At 37.1% G+C, this 18,047-nt stretch overlaps 1 protein-coding gene across 1 annotated transcript; it reads right to left on the bottom strand.

Annotated features, from left to right (window-relative positions):
* Positions 1-183: 183 nt before the first annotated feature.
* On the bottom strand, positions 184-17,189 carry LOC114523894 (active breakpoint cluster region-related protein-like). Its single transcript, XM_028544954.1, has 27 exons — positions 15,732-17,189; positions 14,321-14,541; positions 13,914-14,021; positions 13,329-13,514; positions 10,581-10,688; positions 10,035-10,077; positions 9,850-9,902; positions 9,426-9,539; positions 9,234-9,306; positions 8,564-8,639; positions 8,220-8,293; positions 7,467-7,594; positions 6,661-6,783; positions 6,070-6,132; positions 5,891-5,966; positions 5,430-5,494; positions 5,051-5,093; positions 4,873-4,941; positions 4,365-4,462; positions 4,011-4,112; positions 3,877-3,939; positions 3,045-3,154; positions 2,893-2,954; positions 2,438-2,515; positions 1,776-1,910; positions 1,429-1,534; positions 184-742 (listed from the first exon to the last, which is right to left on the bottom strand). Exons 1-27 carry the CDS (start codon positions 16,987-16,989, stop codon positions 427-429), a joined length of 3,951 nt encoding a protein of 1,316 aa, XP_028400755.1. The 5' UTR covers positions 16,990-17,189; the 3' UTR covers positions 184-426.
* Between the last annotated feature and the right edge of the window lie 858 nt (positions 17,190-18,047).

Genomic DNA, 18,047 nt, shown 5'->3' with positions numbered 1-18,047 from the left:
CCATTATAGTTGGATATTATTATGTACAAGCTTTGACTTGTTTTGGTATTTAAATTCAATCAAAATCAAAGATGGAAAGTTTTCAATATTGCTTTATAGTTTATTATGAACGGAACATATGCATTAAACAGACTTTTTAAGGGCTTCCACTCAGTGACATATCACTAAACATTACTCATTAGGCAAATTTAACTCGATTGCTAATTGAATTTTGTCTACAAAGCTGTACAAATCAATTAATTAGCATTCGTGATCTGGTTCTTTATGAAAAAGTCTTAAAATCTATTTCAAGTTGCTAAGCCTTTCTTGTATATTGTTACTCTTGTAAATTTCTAACTATGCTATAAAATATCCTTTTTTTCCCAAGGGCTCGCGAATGCATGAAATGCCTATATCTCATATGAATATGTTCAAAAACTATATTTTTTAAATTAATTTATCTTCGGACTGAGATGACAGCCGAGCAATTACGACCTCCTTTTTGCTCGGGAAGAGTCTGCGGGTAATTTCGGGTGTTGCAGGCAAATTCACTTTACTACTTTTCGACCTCAAGTACCAGTAGAAAATCGACGTTTGCGACATCACGTTGAACGTTCCAGAGGCCATCTCCATGGCAATGCTCTCGGAAGTGCTCGACGTCTCGTCAGTCTTCTCCTTCGGAGGTGGCCGTAAGAGATTCGGCCCGAATATTGTGGCGAGATTACCAAGGGACATTTTGTTGCTAGCCTCGCTTTGGCTCACCCTAGAAAAAGCGGGAAAATTAGGTGTGATTCTAGCTGATGTAAACGAGTGGATAGATCAAAATTGTTCATACAGTTAGTAAAGACTGTAAAGTTGCTCTGTTAAAGGCAATAACTCGCTCGTTCACATTCGTCAAAAGGAGAAACTCGCACTTGAAATTGCACGTGTATACACAAAAGTAGGCACCGATATGAAAATGGAGACAGATGTGTCGAGCCTAAATTGAAATTGAAGCCCCCTACATGATTGAAATGCGCATTCAAAAGCTCACGATGAGCCCCGATCCCTTTTGCCCTTGCCCCCGGGGTAATTACCCTGTCCCCTCTCGACGAAACGGCATATACTCCAGAGAATAAATAAATGTATCCTTCCCCACAACAATTCAACACTTTTGAGACGAATGTCAGGTTTTGTGCTGCATTTCAAGTGGCTTAAAATCTAATGTTAATTTTTTGGGATATCTTCGCTTGCAGGAGGCAATGTTTTCCTGGTGACTTCGGATTAGTCGGCCACCTGCCAGAGTTTTGAGGAAGAATGAAACAAAGAAAAAAGTTGTCAACCGTTACCACGTTCAAGGTAAGAGGATTAAAATTTCAATTAAGTCGACTTTTATATTCGGCCAATTTCAGAAGTAACTACTTATATATAGAAGTTTTATCAGCGGGTAATAATACACATGTACCGTACCTTCGTAAATGCTCGATTAAAAACAGGGTGGTGGACTTCCTTGCTGGTGGTAGTTGATCCAGTAGATCCAATAAATGCTTCTCTTTCTCTTGTTCGTCAGTCATCCCTAGACATGAAATACAAATTATATTTATCAGTTGAAAACTAAGGAGCCGCACATAATACGGTGCAAGGCGCCACACAACCCTCCCCCCACGCAAAAGGGTGCAGGCGCCACTTCGGTTGAGTTTCCCACCGGGCTAACAATTCTGATATGTCGAAAAAGGGTCATCAATAGCGATGTGAAAAATGAACCGTTTGTAATCAATGCGAGTATGAAGCAATCAGGCAATGTTTGAATACCCTACCTAATGACTCCGTAAACTTGTGATAAAGATTTGCCGTAAACAAAGGATCAGGCAGTTCTCGGAAATATTGTTTCAACGTCCCGGCTACCGCGTGAATATCCGCTTCAGAGATATATACCAAAGCCTCTTGACTGTCTGTGAGATTGCAAAAAAAACAAAAAAAATGAGTACAATAACGTTGTAGTTTACCGAAATCTAAAAAAATCTGTAAGCTTTTCAGGGCAATATCTTCTACATCTTGCAACCTTGCAATTAAGCCTTGAGATTTAATTCATTCTAAGGTGCTTTTAAGTGTTTCTAACGCAATTTTGTGTTTCTGGCGAGATTTTTTTTCCTTATTAAAATCTACTCCTGAGAAATCTATATATGTTGGAATAATCTATTTCTCTTAATAATTTAAATACAGTTGATAGATGCTCATACATAAAATAAAAAAAAAAAAAAAAATATACATGATATCGTCAGACCTAACTATGTAAAGGATTGATAGGAGCAGTATAGCGAAGACTGCAATGACTGACTGACTCTGTGTATAGCTAGAGTCTGCATGCATAACTATACCTAAGCATATAGGTTCCTACACGTATTATACATTCCTAATTTCGTAATTCCTGTATTTTCATGGACTTGTATTCCAAGAAAAGCAAAGAGCAAAAACTTACTTTCGTCAAATTTCTCCTTTAGTCTTCGAACATCCGAAGAGACTCCCGAGACACGATATATTCCCAACTCGTCGATGCCTGTACAATACAAAATAACAAAACTGATCTCCTGCACAATGGATGAGCCCATTGCATATTGAACGAAAGTCTGTAAAACTTATTTATTTAAAGAGTAATCCAAATTCAGCCGTAAAATGACTAAGTTTGGAAGGCGATATTTGTAGATGCCGAATTCAAACCAGCGACGAAAAAATCTACCATAAAAACAGTCTGAATAAAGGAATATGGTAGATAAATTTAGGCCTATGAATAGTTGGGTAGTGCTAAAAGGCCGTAAAAGTGATACATTTTATAATTCCCCGTACGTTATACGAAAGTATACAAAACTTCATCAGGTTTTATACTTTCCACATTTCCCACCTTCTGACTGTACAACCACACAGAAATAAACTCACCTCGTCTCTCTATCTCGTTGCAACAAGCTATTACCACCAGAGGAATTTCGCTTTTTTCCCGCCTTGAGAAAGATGAAGATTATATTAACGCCATTTCATAAAGTCTGAACATATTTTACACAATGGGCATGCGCACATTAAAAGCGACTTACTTTACGACGGCGTCCAAACTGACGCCAAAGACACCACTCGATGATACAGAACGTCTGTGGTGGATACCTTCCAGTGTTGTTGAGTACTGGATTGAGACCATTATGCATCCCTAATAATAATATAATAATAATAATGATTATAAGATGAAGTAATGGAGGCCGGTTTACGCATGCTGATAAAATATACTTTGGGAAGTATTTTATGCAAACTGATTGGAAGAACAAAGCGGGATTGCTCTTGATTATAAAGGCCCACATAGACAGGACGCAATTTTGCAACGCGGCGCGATTTTTTCACGTTTTTATTTTCCAAAAGCAAATAAATTTTAACCTATCATACCATTCTTGTAGCTATAATAACATTCATTGTTATAACATTCTTTGACTGCTCTGGCGTCCATAGATTCCAAATTTTGCTTCCAGAATTTAATTTTTATAACAATTCGCGTCGCGTTGCCGCATCGCGTGCGGTCTTAAAGTGATTACGTTAGAATGCCGTTTGCGGAATTTGATTGGCGAACGTTGTTAGTGAAAATTGCCGTTTGCCATTTTGGCGGCAATTTGCTTAAAAACAAGATGGCGTCAAAATATTTTGAGCGGGCTTTATAAAACACGATTTAAAACAGTTTTATAGGACATTTTCATTTTAAACACATGGGAAAATCTTTTAGAAAGAATATCTCAGAGCCGTGCATTAAAAAATTGCGACGAGAATGAACGGTAATAAATATGTTTTGATGCATAAAATTAGATTCTTATTTAAAAATAAATGCGTATTAACTGTCTAAATACACATACAAACACGAATAAACAAGAGAACAGAAGAGCATACCTGTTTATCTAAGATGACAGTGTAGTCGTGGTAATGACTATTCTCTAAGTCGCCTTTTTGCAGCTAAAAAACATGGTATTATATTTAATAACATACAAACTCAAAAATCTTTCATTCACTTTAAAATGATTTACCTTGATAGTACCCTGACCACACAGTTCGTCTCCCTTCATTCTGGCTCGATTGTAACACAGAACTCTGATGAACTGGGTTCCTTCCACTTCGATGTGAAATCCCTGGTTTAGCGTAAAACAAACACATTATCACTACGTAAATATTTTTCATAAACTGTGATGACTATTTTCAGTTCAAATATACAATTTTTCAAGGACCAATTGGACAAACATAATCCTTGTATGATACTGTATGTTACGTAAAGCATTTAATATGTTAGAGGGCAATTCATGAACTGGGAGACTTGATTCTAAAAATTGGTTATATATTGGATCCCCATTGGATGCAAAAATAAACAAAAGTAAAAAGAGTACCTCTTCCCACAAAGGATCTTGGGAGGCCTTGCAAATTTTCGTTCTTGCTTTTCTTACGTAATGGCCGTAATAATCAACTTCGAGAACCACGTAACAGTCTGAACACAAATATTAGTACTTCAAATTACAATCAAAAACATTTCCGATTCGTGCCAATTAGCCGTCTAATAATAAACAATATAACCGAAGACGCAACGATTATAAAGCATCATTTGACAGATACGTTGCTTGTCCACTATAACATTTTACATGTATCAAGATTATCGCACCGACAAGGTTCAAAGCGTTCCGTCTGTAGTTAAAATAATCTATTTCAACAGTATTATGACCCTTAAGTTTGGCAACACTTTTTTAAAATAATGATTGACTTTCGACTCGTATTTTGTATTGCATCGAACGATGCCGTATGTCTGGCAAAACAAACATTAATATCAAACTTTTTGTCACCACGTTAAACTGCTGTATAACTGGTTCTCTATTTAGAGTAAAGTAAAAAAAGCTTTCTTACCATTTTGTTTAAAGAAACCTTTCCCCGAATTGACCACAACATAAAGCACGCCAGTAAAGACATTATCGTCTGAAAAAGGGACGGAAAATTATATTTATTAGATGGATCATTATTGCAATGGCTGGGACATTTAGTTTGGTTAAGAGACGAAGAACTTCGTTCATGCATTCAGACCCACCGTCTTTCAAGTTAACACTGCCCAGACTCCGAATAGTTCGCTTCTGCAATAGCAAATAGAATTAACGTTATAAAACGTTTAGACAAGTTGAGGGAAAATAAGGCCAGACTATCATTCATAGCCGCAATTAAGTTCGAAGATGTGAAAACAGCCCGGGGTTCATCTTTTGGTGTGTTTTGCATGAAATCAGTCGGATTTGTCTGGTTGAACGATCTCTACACGCTCAAGAAATATATAAACACTTTGTAACATCGGTCAGCATGATGTCATTATAGCCGAAAAGAAACAAGGCCTTTAGGTTCCTAATATACCCTAATATACCCTAATATATCTATATTAATCGTTACTCGTCCCAATTAAAGGATCCGTAATATATTACCTCAAGACATGTCTCCGCAAGTTCTTGGATCTCGAGAGGGCTTAATTGACCCAGCGATGCCGTTGCTAAAAGTGAATAGAAGTAAATATTTAAAGCGATATCGTAACGCGAAAATCTTGGACAAAGTCGTTATCGTTCGATACAAAAATTGAGTTCACTGTTCCAACCAGAAAATGCGCATGTTTTTACTTTCTATAACTCCACAGAAACACAGAAAATATTTTCTATTACATAAAATTGGAGATTTGTTGCGCATGCACTAATTCAGCCAAATTGTTTAATCAAGAAATAGCGACGGCTCTTGCTCGCGACATTTTTTGAATATGGCATTCTTTCCTTTTTCTATAAAATTCATTGTTATAGTAGGAAGGGAATATACCCATTGCTTTGAAAGAAATCTATCATCGGGATGTTGTACATCCAGCTCATTGTTCAGGTCAGTGGTGGCACACAAAACTTACCGCCTTTTTGCTGGGTTGAAATTTCTCTCTTCCAATCCCCCCGCGCGACGTCTGATGAGAAAAGGAACCTGTGTGTCTAAATAAATTAAAGTAGACAATCAAATAGTGTTTTGATGTCGAAACGTTTTGGTCTAAGAGTTGATGACCTGCAACACCAGTTATTTAACTCATTTACCCACCTTGCCAGATCTGCGATAAATAGTCAGCGGTAGACTGGGTAACGCCAGCCATAAGGCAGCTTCCTAGACACGAAATACAGAGTTCGGGTTATTGTATGCATGGTTAACAATTTGAACAGCCTTCTATAAGAGCGTATTTAAATAATAACGGTCAGGCCGTCGAGACCCTGGGTACGAGGTTGTCAGGCCGTTAGACCGTTCAAATTCTAACAAGCAACAAAACACGCAAAGGTTTTTACAGACGTGAAAGGAATTTTGTACCTATTTGACAGAGGGAACATCTCAGACAATAAAATAATCCGGGTCAAAATTCAGGCCTTAGGTTCTGCTCTTAGGTTAAATCTTAGGTTGTTAAATCGTACATTAACACACAAATAAACTGTTTTTATAACCAATTTTCTCACTAAAGAAAGTTAACAATCTTTTTGAAATAAACCCACCCCTAACCATTAAGAATATTTTTTTAACTCCTGGTATGTAGGGTTTACGGGAGAGCGTGGCCGGAAATTTTGCAAGTACCGGTTTGGTTTGACTGAATCACATTAATGTCTATGTATCAGCCGGTGAATAAACATTTCGCTATATCCAAACCTGTTCAGCAAGTTTCCTTTTCAATCGATCCATGCTCTTGGTCGAGTGGACCCCCGGTCGTGATGACGCAACAGACGTTGTTGACGTTGTTGAGAGGTGTCTTCCACCAGGAACTTGTTTCTTCTGGAAAAATCACAGATAATGTGACGATGGATCAGACGAAATACTGGGTCAGAACTGGACGGTTTTGCCTAGGCCCGATTACGTCTGACTATGTCAGAGTAGTGAAGAGCGAGCGACTAGATTTCCAGATGAGCTGGAAGCAAAATCATTGTGGTACAATATTTCGCGCAATATACATACAAGAAACAAAATATCCCAAATAACAACATCTTGTAAATCTATGATTTTAGCTTTAAAACGAAACAACAGATTTACGGTGATATTTTTCGACTGTATACCAAAGTCAATGAGATTGTCAAACTAGACTTTGAACCAAACTTTGTGGTTTTGAAATAGATTTTGAAATAGAAATATCATCCTAAACTTGGCTCGCTTATAAGCTCAAATCTTGGATTTACAAGTTTTCGCATACGTTTTTCTTCCAGAGTAGTATTAATATGCTTTATTTTACTAAATTACATAAGCATTACTGCTGGTAATGGTGTTATACTGTACAATATATAAGTGGACGCCGGTGTTTTACGACTTGTATCAGATCATACAGCTGTGACACATGCAGATGCGAATATTGTATGCAAAGGCGTTTATCAATTAGATGAATATATCTAATCCTGTGCATCTAACTTGACGGTGCTTCAGAAACGGACCTCTCGATCAATCATGAATAAAATATAATACTGTACCTCCAATTTTTCTGAGGAAACTCCTTCGCACATCCCCTGTTCCGAGCGAATGTCAGCTTTAATGGCAGCGATCTTTGCTTTGAGATTATCGATGTCGATATTGCTCGTCACTGGTACGGTTTGTGCAGCTATTGAGAGAAATATTGTCGAGGATTAACGAAGATTGTCGACATGTTGCTTTATGAGAGACGGCAAATGACTGAGGTTAGAGTTTGGGTAATGTGACGATGTTCTATATCCGTGTCGAACGAGAACTTATTGCCCAGGGTGGGACCGTTGTTCAAAGCTGGGCTAGCGTTAACCCTGCATGGGTTAAATTTTAATCCACCGTTTTGGTTTAAGTGCTTCTGCATCACCGTTCGTTTTAAAACCTGTACAAAATATACCTTTTGTCGGTCCAGAAAATATTTATGGAAAAAGATATTCAACTTTGTGAACAAGCGAGTAAACATATTGATGTGAAGATTTGCTTTAGCCCGGGTTAAGCTAACCGGCTTTTAACCGAACAACCGGCCCCAGAATAACTGCGTGACAGTAGTTTCTGAAAGTTCAAGTAATTAATTGGTCTTGAAACAGGATTAAACGACTGGCAAAATCCAAGTAAAATTTTACAAAAACTCCAACCAGTCTAAAACTTTGAAGGGAATGAGACGCGAGGCTGAGACACTCTGATTAGGTGCCCTATATTAAGTTTCCCATGAAGGGGGGGAGGAAACTTCGCCGTAAATGTTATTAATTGCATGCTGTTCTTACATTCAGAATTCGCAGTTGGATAAAAGAGAATATCGTGGAGAGAACAACACCATTTGATTGCATATTGTTCCGCTCTGAAAAAAAAGAGTAAAATAGTTTAGTGTAAGGGTGTGCGAGTTCTACATATATAGGGTGTAGGCATACGAATTTCAATTCCGTAAACGCTGATACTCATGAATCGTGTTGGCGGGAATAAAAAGACTACAGGGACTTTTTTAGATATCTCCCCGCCTTTTTTTCTAGCGTGGAATGCGTCCGGTAGTTGATTATCAAAATCACTTTCACTTGTGCTATTGCTGTGTTCAGGAACGATTTTGAACAAAGAACTCGACTCTATACTGCACCTGTTCGACACTTTCAACTTCGCTGATACGAACACATCTTGGAACAGGAATAGATGCCTGAACTTTCGCTGTCCATCTATGCAACAATCCAAAATTAACCTCTATGAATCCAAAACTGGCGCGTATTTAAGTGTGTTTAAGTTACAGGTTTGAATCATTTAAACTAATCTAAACTGATATGACTTGAACTGGAAGGTGTAAAATGAAATGAATTGAACTGACCTGATCTAACATAAATGCAACTGGAGTTAGGGAACGAGATTGTGGTAATCAACTATTACTAAAGACCTTATAGGACTGCATGGCGTTTACAAGAAATGCCAAACCGCTAACGAACTTTGTGTTTTAACTTTTAACTGTACTATCTTGGAGTGTGCAACATATTTGTTAAATCATAACCGTTTTACATAAAGTTCGTGGTATTCAGCTACTGTGTGTTTTACGTTTGACGCCCTGTCCACACAATCCAAGGAAAAAAATGCTCATGGCAGTAAAAATACAAAGTAGCTTCAATTTCTGGGGTAAATTGACGGTGTTTAAAACCGTTTTGGCATGTAAACGAAATAATGATCTAAACTGAACTGAACTAAACTTTGCAAACAGTTGAATGACAAAGAAAGGGAAAGTCTTAGTAAAACACTAGTTTTATAACATATTACTTTGTACGAACCTACTAATTCGACAACAAAAGCATCCTTAAACAACTTTCTTTCAACCCTTGTTCGCTTGGCTCTCACAATGCCCTGAACAAAAGAAATGTATTTGATTTATCAGAAAATACTCGCTATATGCATGTCTTAAAGCACTCTGATGTCATTCGGACATCGGTATAAAACCGCGAATTTTCAAAGAATTTACTTACATCGACTTCAGGTCGTTGACTGTAGTTCCGTTCCAAGAATTCCTGCGCATGTTTCATGAACGTTTGCAACATTTCATAGTCGGGGTGTTCCTCTGGGGTATATTTTATGAGATCCTAAGAGAAGTAAAAGGTATATAGCTTAAAACGTCCTATGGAAAAGTATATCTATTCTCTAGGGTACCTTCTAACACATATATAAGGCCTGCTTAATACATCGCATTTTTGACGCCTCAAATGCAATTCAGACAAAGATAATGAGATAACAACCGGGTGATCTGAAATGGCGGGAAAGGAATGGGGCTAGTGGTCTAGTTGTACCCCAAAATGGCGGCATATTTCATGAGAAAGGCTAATTAAACACAGCAATCCAACATACATGTAGATTTAAAATTTTAAAATGGTGCTACAAAATTCTGAAACTTACGTCCATTGCTAAGATATATCTTGCAATTCTTTCAAGAGGTTTCCGGAACAAACCTGTAAAAAATTGAGATGAGTTAGAATGCTTCTGGCTGGAATTTTATTTTAACTTATTTCGGGTGTGTTTACGGTTTAAAACACAACGCTGGGATTATTTTTGCCAATATAGCACTATGCAGTATATCTTACTTTCATAAGTCGTTATTTCTTGTGTTGATAGCAAGGTAATATCCTTGAAAATAAAGTTTAAAAACAGAATAAATCATCGCACTACTTTTTCGTGCATGCGACATGTATGTAAATTATCATGTATCTAATTTTTCTTGGCGAATTTATAACTGTTGAAAAGAATCATGCATCGCATGTTTTCAAAACGTCATCCGCAATCATCGACTATAGTTATCTATAAGATTATAAATGACAGATTTTTTTCGCAAAGTAGGTTTTTTTACATTGCGAGTTACTGTAAATGGTTGCAAAATCTTTTGAAGGAATACGTTCCTAATTTTGGGTACGTTCTTAATGGTCTTTTAATAGCTAGGGTTCCTAAATTTGTAACCTTACATGCATAAATTGTAACAATTTTCAAGCCCAATAAAGTTTAACATATATAGTCATGCAATTAATGCAAATAAGCTATACCTTTGAAACTATTTTCGAGAAATAGACATAGAAGTTATTGTTCTCTCCATTTTCCCTCAATTTTCACGTATTTTACGGCCTATAAGGTCATACCTGTGTAAAAATACTCTTAAACGTATCACTGCTTTTGCATTTTTCGATCGTTTCCATGGCATACTTGTTGTTACGAATATACGCCTCGTAAACTGGGAATTGATCCATCTAAAAATGGGAAAGTTTCATGGTTAAGACATTCGTTCCACACGAAGGATGCGCCAATCGCGACTTTGATTAAGTTGCCAAGAATAAAAGTAAATGCTTTTATAGAATTAAAAATTAACCAAGAAAGCTTTGGCGAACACTCGAATAAATAAGTTCCCACAAAAATATACTTAACGAATATACAAGAAAGTGAACTTGCATCAATAAAAGCTTGCTCGTCGGTATACGGCTTACGGGTCTATATATAAGCAGGGTTTCTATAGCAATAACTATCAGCGCACCGAACAAATTTGTAATTTGGTATACGAATAAGATGCGGATAAAATAAGCCTGGCTTTGAGTGTTTAGAATGACGTGCAATGTTATACAAGCTAGGAAACATTGAGACTCGAGGGAAACCAAAACTCACTATTTCCCGAGGTATAAGTGTACATTAAGTGCTTTGTTATTTAGGAACAAAAACATACATGTTACACAACAATTTCATTTCATAAAAACCCTTTAATTGTTACGGCAATACATATGTATGCGGGCAACAATTTTTCTCTTTTTTATTGCATTTATTTAAAGTCATGTGACTACGACGAATGAACCAATCACATTTAAAATACACAGCACCTATATAACAAATTCGTATGATCATGGCCGACTTATTTGTTTTGAAAACAATTGTTTTCGCGGTTTTTAAACATAACCATATTATATGAGTATTAATATATCGATACACCTTCATAGTTATCATGTCTAGTTTCGCCCCTAAATGATGTCTGACACGCAAAGAAATAAATTTGAAAATAAATAAAACTATTCCTGTCGGTAGAACTCTTAATAAAGGCTATAAAAAGTGAACTGAAAGATGTTTAAAAATATTTCTCCAGGCTCGATACAGTACATTCAATTTTCTCGATCATGACTCAAAGGCGAACCAAATTCATAACTGCAATCTGAACCGTCACAAATGTGTAAAAACACAACAATGTCAACGCACAAAAGATTTTAGTTCCCATGCAAGGAGTTTTAAACGCTTTTTTATTATATTCCAGAAGGATGTAATGACGTAGCAATGTAAAAATGCTACTAATGCATGATTTTATAGAAGGTATTTGTCATTTGAAATTGCCAGGCTAGGGAAATAATATTTTCTGTGGTATGAAAAATTTCTAGCCGTTTCATATATGTGACCGAACTACAGTGTGTATAAAAAACTAGCCTATACGTATATTTTGCATTTTGAATTGCTTCTAACGACTGCATGATTCAGTATTGCGTGATTTTTTATAAGCTTTTAAGTGAATTCCACGTGCGCATAAATGTCAAATTGCTTATTTGGTGTAACTTTACTCAGTAAATAGTACATTTTTATTAATTCATACATATTTGTTTTACATATTTGCGTGTCGTTGCTGTTAGTTCGATAGATATGCTTTTTAACAGGACTAGAATTGTGTTTCTACGTGTTCACATGCAGGAGAAAACGAGACAAATTCGAGCACGGTACTAAACTCGTCAGGTTCCGTGTGAACACAGCCTTAGATATATTGACATTACTTTCAAGGACAGTCTATCAGTGCTTTGTTATGGTGACTTGCCTTCTAAACGCGGGTGCTTATGCTTTATATGTCCACGTTGTACATTTCATTAACTGGGCCCTGAGGGTTCTTTTGTTTTGTCTTGTCTATCTCAAGTCCCAAGTGACAACCAGCCAGCCCATAACAAAAGGGACTATACTAGGAAGCTAGATATTGTTTTGCATGGTAATATATTAAAATCACCATGCCTGATTTCACTCGCCACCATCACGAGGTGCTGTAAAAATTCTTTTAGGTGCGAACACTGATTTGGTTTGGGGGAATACTGACGGCGTTTATTTTACCGCAAGAACTATCGCTCATACCAGAAAAGATTTTTAGTGTCAGGTGTGTTCATGAAGTTTATACCAGTGTTAGTGTGTAAAAAAACGAGTTCTGATTAAGCTTGTTGAAATGTAAATTGCATTGGCCTGTGTGTCTGTAAAGTTTAGCAAATTAAACACTTTTAGGCTGTTCATATGAAGAAAAAAGCAATACCGATGATAGTTCTTAAGACTTTAAGCGGCTTTTCGCACAATATTCGATCAACATCATCAAAATAAATAGATCGTCGATGGTTATTTCTGGTGTAAATGGTTAACCGTTAATTTAAAATTACAAATGGTTAGTGGTTAGTCGGCGCTTTGTTATGCTAGCAAACCATGGATAAATCCAGAGGTTTCACTCTTGTGAGAACATGCTGTCGTCATTTCGCAGACAAATTTTAACAGATGTAATATATTGCTTTCTGCGCGTGGCCCCAGTTTCTATTTCACTCTGAGATTGAATTTTTTAGAAAAACCCATCTGTTTCTGGCCTGGCTTGAATTTCGTTTTCTATTTTTGGCAAAGAAATTTTTTTGAAGCATTTTATATATTGCAGCAATAGTTGTGGTCAATATCACTAAAAAACATGAATTGCAATATTGCAGAGGTTGTTTGCTTTTTTTGAGGTTTGGCATGATGTTGAGATTTGACTTTTGAGAATCAATATACAGACTAGAGTAATTTCAAAGGCTGTCCCTTCAAATTATGAATATTGAGTGGGCCAAGAATGAGAAGTTTTTGCATACCAATAATGTAAACAGGTCTCCAATGATCTGCTTCAAACTCCAGTTTGAAATTCGCTCTTCCATGGAAACCAAGAATTGTGAATGCATTTTGTACAACTCCTCAACTTTGTCATAAATTCGGTGAAACTCAAACACAGTACAAAGCGGGGAGGATGTTGTGAGGGATGCTTTGATTGGCTTCATGGGCTGAAAAAGTAGAAACATTGGCATGAGGAAAAGAGCTTTTTTATACGACAACTCAAGAATTCATTTATTTTATTTTTTTTTACTTCATATGACATATATTTAATTACAAACTTGAGGTATTACACATATCAAAAGTAATCCTGGAGCGGATTCATTTATTAAGATAAAAATAAAAATGCTTTTCTCGTATTAGCTAATAGTATTTAAATTGCTAAGCTTCTATTGGCTGAGCTTAATTAAATCTGAATTCATTGTGAATATTGAAGTTTAGATAAGAAAAAGCAAAGTAATAATCATCATTTTCACTGCTAGTTGGAAGCTTGGGTGATCAAACTTTGTGCATTTCAATCCAGATCTACTCTTTAAGCTGAAGCTGAGTCATACAGGCTGATTCAGTACCTTAGTCAATTTCTCCAGTGCTTCAAGATAACCTCTCTCGCTATCAACAAGGCCAGCCACAACCCACTTTCTCATGTGTAGCTTATGTTCATCATCAACAGCTTGTTCCTAAACACAAAAAAGACACTCAAAATTGGTGCACTTCACTCAAATTCATTCATGTTGAGGAATAATGTGGCTTGTCGGCCAGGGACATATAATATGTAGTTGGGGACAGAGGGGCAACTGCCTATTTGGAGATATTTGTGACTGAATCACTTTAAGTCAATGGTATCCTTTCTAACAATTCTGGTCTACACAATATATGGGTGTTTGAAAATTCTAGTCATTATTTTGGTTTTTGTATTGTATCACAGTTTACAACATGCAAAGCCAATGCAAGGCAGCTAATATTGTCTTATACTTACAAGAACACTCTGAATATTTTTTTTGCGGCCATCTGCAATCGAGACACTATGTTGATCGATAATCTGGAAGGCCATATTCTTATTCCTAACTGCCTTTCGATCTCTGCTGGGTCGAACATTGTAAGAGACACCAGCATCGCTGGAGCTTCGTTTGTGCACAGGATTAGTGGAAACTGAGAGAGTTTGGGGTGATGTGTTGTGGTCAACTTTTTCAGCATCTCCTAGAAATAACAAAGAATATTGCTCTATAAATTACAATGATCCCACGCTCGATTAAGTCCATGGCATATTGGACAGAAAATATAAACAACAAAAATGTGGGGCAGGCCCCTTGAAAGAACATCATTTTTCTGGCTTCGAACTTGATGAATTTGATGCTTTAATTATCCTAGCACCCTGTGTTTTGTTGTTGATGTTGAAAATTAAGGAATATTGGCACATATAAGGAAATATTTTGCATGAGTTATTAGCTTAAATGGAACAGGCAGATATTACATGCATCAATGCATTTTCTCAATGAATGTTCTTAAAAAAGCTACCAGAGAATCATAAGGACACCTACACTGATGAGTAAGATGCAACAGCATGAGAAAGGTAGAAATACCTAAAACCTGTCATGATTTAGGAGTTTTTCAAAGCAGTAATTCAATAGAACACAATAGCCAATATGGTTTTAAACAGTAATTAACTATCCTAAACATGACACATAACAATAAATCAAACTCTTAGCCAGTGTGGAATGCCTGTAACAGTGCTGTCAGTGCATGCACGTGACTAAAACGAATTCCTATTTACTGTCAAATGTTAATGGACACTGGAATTAAGGTTGGTTAAATCCACTTTTGTACAGTTTACACCCCACAGACATTTTAGAAAAACACACAATATATAAGGCAATGAGTTCTGTGTAAACAAGAATACAAATACAAATGATCCAGCAATTTATTTCCGTTCCAAAAAGTTATGTTATCGTCAATTGCTACATTTCGCCTGTAATTTGTTACACTTCGTTACTAATTAGAACTGCGGTAATTTCATATCTGTTCGAAAATTCACAATTACGAGATTCTGCCGGGAATTTATTGACTATTGACAGTTGTATGACAAATAATTATCATTTGATTGGAATGAATACATACGTTGTTTGCAAGCGATAATGTACTTGATTCTGACCCAAAATTACACGGTTATAAAGAACGAAAGTTCAGAGAAATAGGTTCAAATTTGATCGAAATTTAGTCGACGGAAAATGAACAATGAACTTTGTTTACATAAATAGTCTATGCAACACAGCGCTTCATATTCATTAGAGACATCACGCAGTTCCTTGAGATAAACATCTATGCACTTTTTTATGAAAACTATTCGTATAAATGTAGTTAATCTTCAAAATATGCGATTACCAACTCACCTGCAGGTTGACTCGGACGATTAACGAAAACTTCGTCATCTGCTTGTATCTTGTCTTTACGAAGTGCTCCAACGCTGAAAGTCTTTTTCATCATCATCTCAGACTGGGATAGATGCCGCCTTGCCTCACTAGGGTATTCTTCGTCAATTCTAGCTCTGTATCGATCGATGTCTTCGTAGATGTGTTCGGCCATGCCAAAATTTGTGCTTTCCAACGAAGGATCGACAGAGTAGAAAGTTGTACGTGCAGAATACGGCATGATTTTGAGAATTTCGTCCGAGCTTTGATCTCCATCTTGTAGGAACATTGCTTCATGAACGGGGTCGGGCGAATTGGAACAGGAGGAGAATGGATCGTCTGTGAATGTAGTATCTGTATTGTCGAGTTCATTTCCACTTGATCTAACGTCGTCATCTCTCTCGCCTATTTCTGCTGCATCCCCGTCGCGAGCCATACTGGAACTTGCTTTCTCGGGCGAGCTGCAAGGATCCGATGTTTCCTTTTCGACTGGCGATAAATTCGGGGAAGTACTGCTTTCACTTTTCGATTCGCCAGTTTTATTTTTCACATGCTCATTTGATATAGGTGTAAAAATAGTTACTTTCCCATTGTGCGCTGTTTGAGAATCCCTTTTAGTTGAAGGGCGCTCTTCGCTCGTAAGAGGCACATTGCTTTCACCTTCGCTTTTCTTGATATCGTTAACCTCATTATCGGTTGCTGAAATCGTTAAAACGTTCCCCGATGGTTCGTGGTCATGCCCAATAGAATTCTTTGATACTTTCTCGTTTGGTCCATCGTGATTATCACGTTTCACGCTGTCTTCACTTGTATCAGTTGTCGATGTTTTGTCTATTATATTGCCTTTATTTCCCTCCGTTGAACGGCCGCCTTTTGCCGAAGTATCCTCTAAAGTGCCATTCTCGATTTTGCCCTCGTACTTTCCTTTGTCCGGCCGCGTTTTTCCCGAGAAAATCGACTCCAAATCCCTCAAAACTTCGTCAATGTTGAAGCCAACTTTCAGCTCGTTCGAACACTTCCTCTCCGATAAAATATGCGTACGTAGAAACTTTACAATAAATACTTCGAGCTTGATGGTAGCCAGACAATCGTTTAAAACCTCTATGCTGTGCCGAAATTGTCGGTATGCTTGATCGCTGTCGTTGAGGAAATCCAGCGAAGGCAAATCGTTCGATGGCAAACGCTCTCTCCATGCTACCGAGAACTTCTGCTTCGTGTCTGCTATAATATCGTCGTCCATTTTGGGGCAAAATCAAATGATTTTATAGCGATTGCCCCATCGTATCACACTGCAGAACGGAGTTCACATTACACCAACGAGGTTCGGTACATATCTTTGTTTATATTTACGAAAAATCGTCAAAAAGTCGGGTACAATCTATATTTTATATCATACAGTGAGATTAACAAAGTCGCTATTTACTTCCTTCAATTTCCTTCGAAAGCTCAGCCAATCAAAATCGGGCCGGATGTCGTCGGTATTTACGGGTAATTCGATTGAAATGGGCGGGGAATTCACAGCAACATGTATTTTTAATCTTTTGTGAAGTAAAATTGTTTTTGCTAAAAAGGAAATTAATGTAAAGCCTTTACTTCGAGAGGTTATTTCATATCAGCAATCTTGCCTGAAATTTCCCTAGCTTTTGTAATGAAAATGTAGCAATTACAAAGGTTCCGCGTGCTTGCAAATTAGAATGCTCTGCTTGAAAACAACTATCTCGTGCGGCTTTGAAAAGCTGGCGGTCGAGAAATACTCTTCAAAACGTCACTAAAATGATGTTAGCTCGAGCGTCTATATTGCCAAATCGGAAAATAAATTCCAGCTATTTCATAAACTCGGCAGTTGCAATATTATTGAACATGATAGTTATGAAAATCGTTTAGCATGCGTGTTCTCAACCTAATAAAGAACGTCATAAACAACAACTATGATGTCACACACGCTAACGGGAATACAACTTTGCTCCCTACAAAATTGATTGGCAAACCGAGGTGTCACACAAAGTTCATGTCACAATACCAATAAAATGAACACCAAGGTGATTTTAGTTCTTGTTTTAAAAGTGTTTTTGTCCGCAAGGAATATCTGCGCTGATGAAGGTAAGTTGATAGGTGCGCCTCTGTCGATATTCCGTATATTGTAACACGCTTTCAAAATTTAGACACACGTCACATACTGTTGACGATAAAACACTGTCATTGGCTAATCGTATGCCGTGCCTGCTGTCAGCTAAAATATGGAACATGTAATTGGCTGTCATCAACCCAGTGAACTATGTAATACAACTGGAACAGTAT

The sequence above is a fragment of the Dendronephthya gigantea genome, unplaced genomic scaffold (genome assembly GCF_004324835.1).
Source record: "Dendronephthya gigantea isolate DGI-Jeju-01 unplaced genomic scaffold, DenGig_1.0 000029F, whole genome shotgun sequence".
Taxonomy (NCBI): domain Eukaryota; kingdom Metazoa; phylum Cnidaria; class Anthozoa; order Malacalcyonacea; family Nephtheidae; genus Dendronephthya; species Dendronephthya gigantea.
Note: the sequence above shows the minus strand (reverse complement) of the source record. Positions and strands in the feature narration are given on the sequence as shown.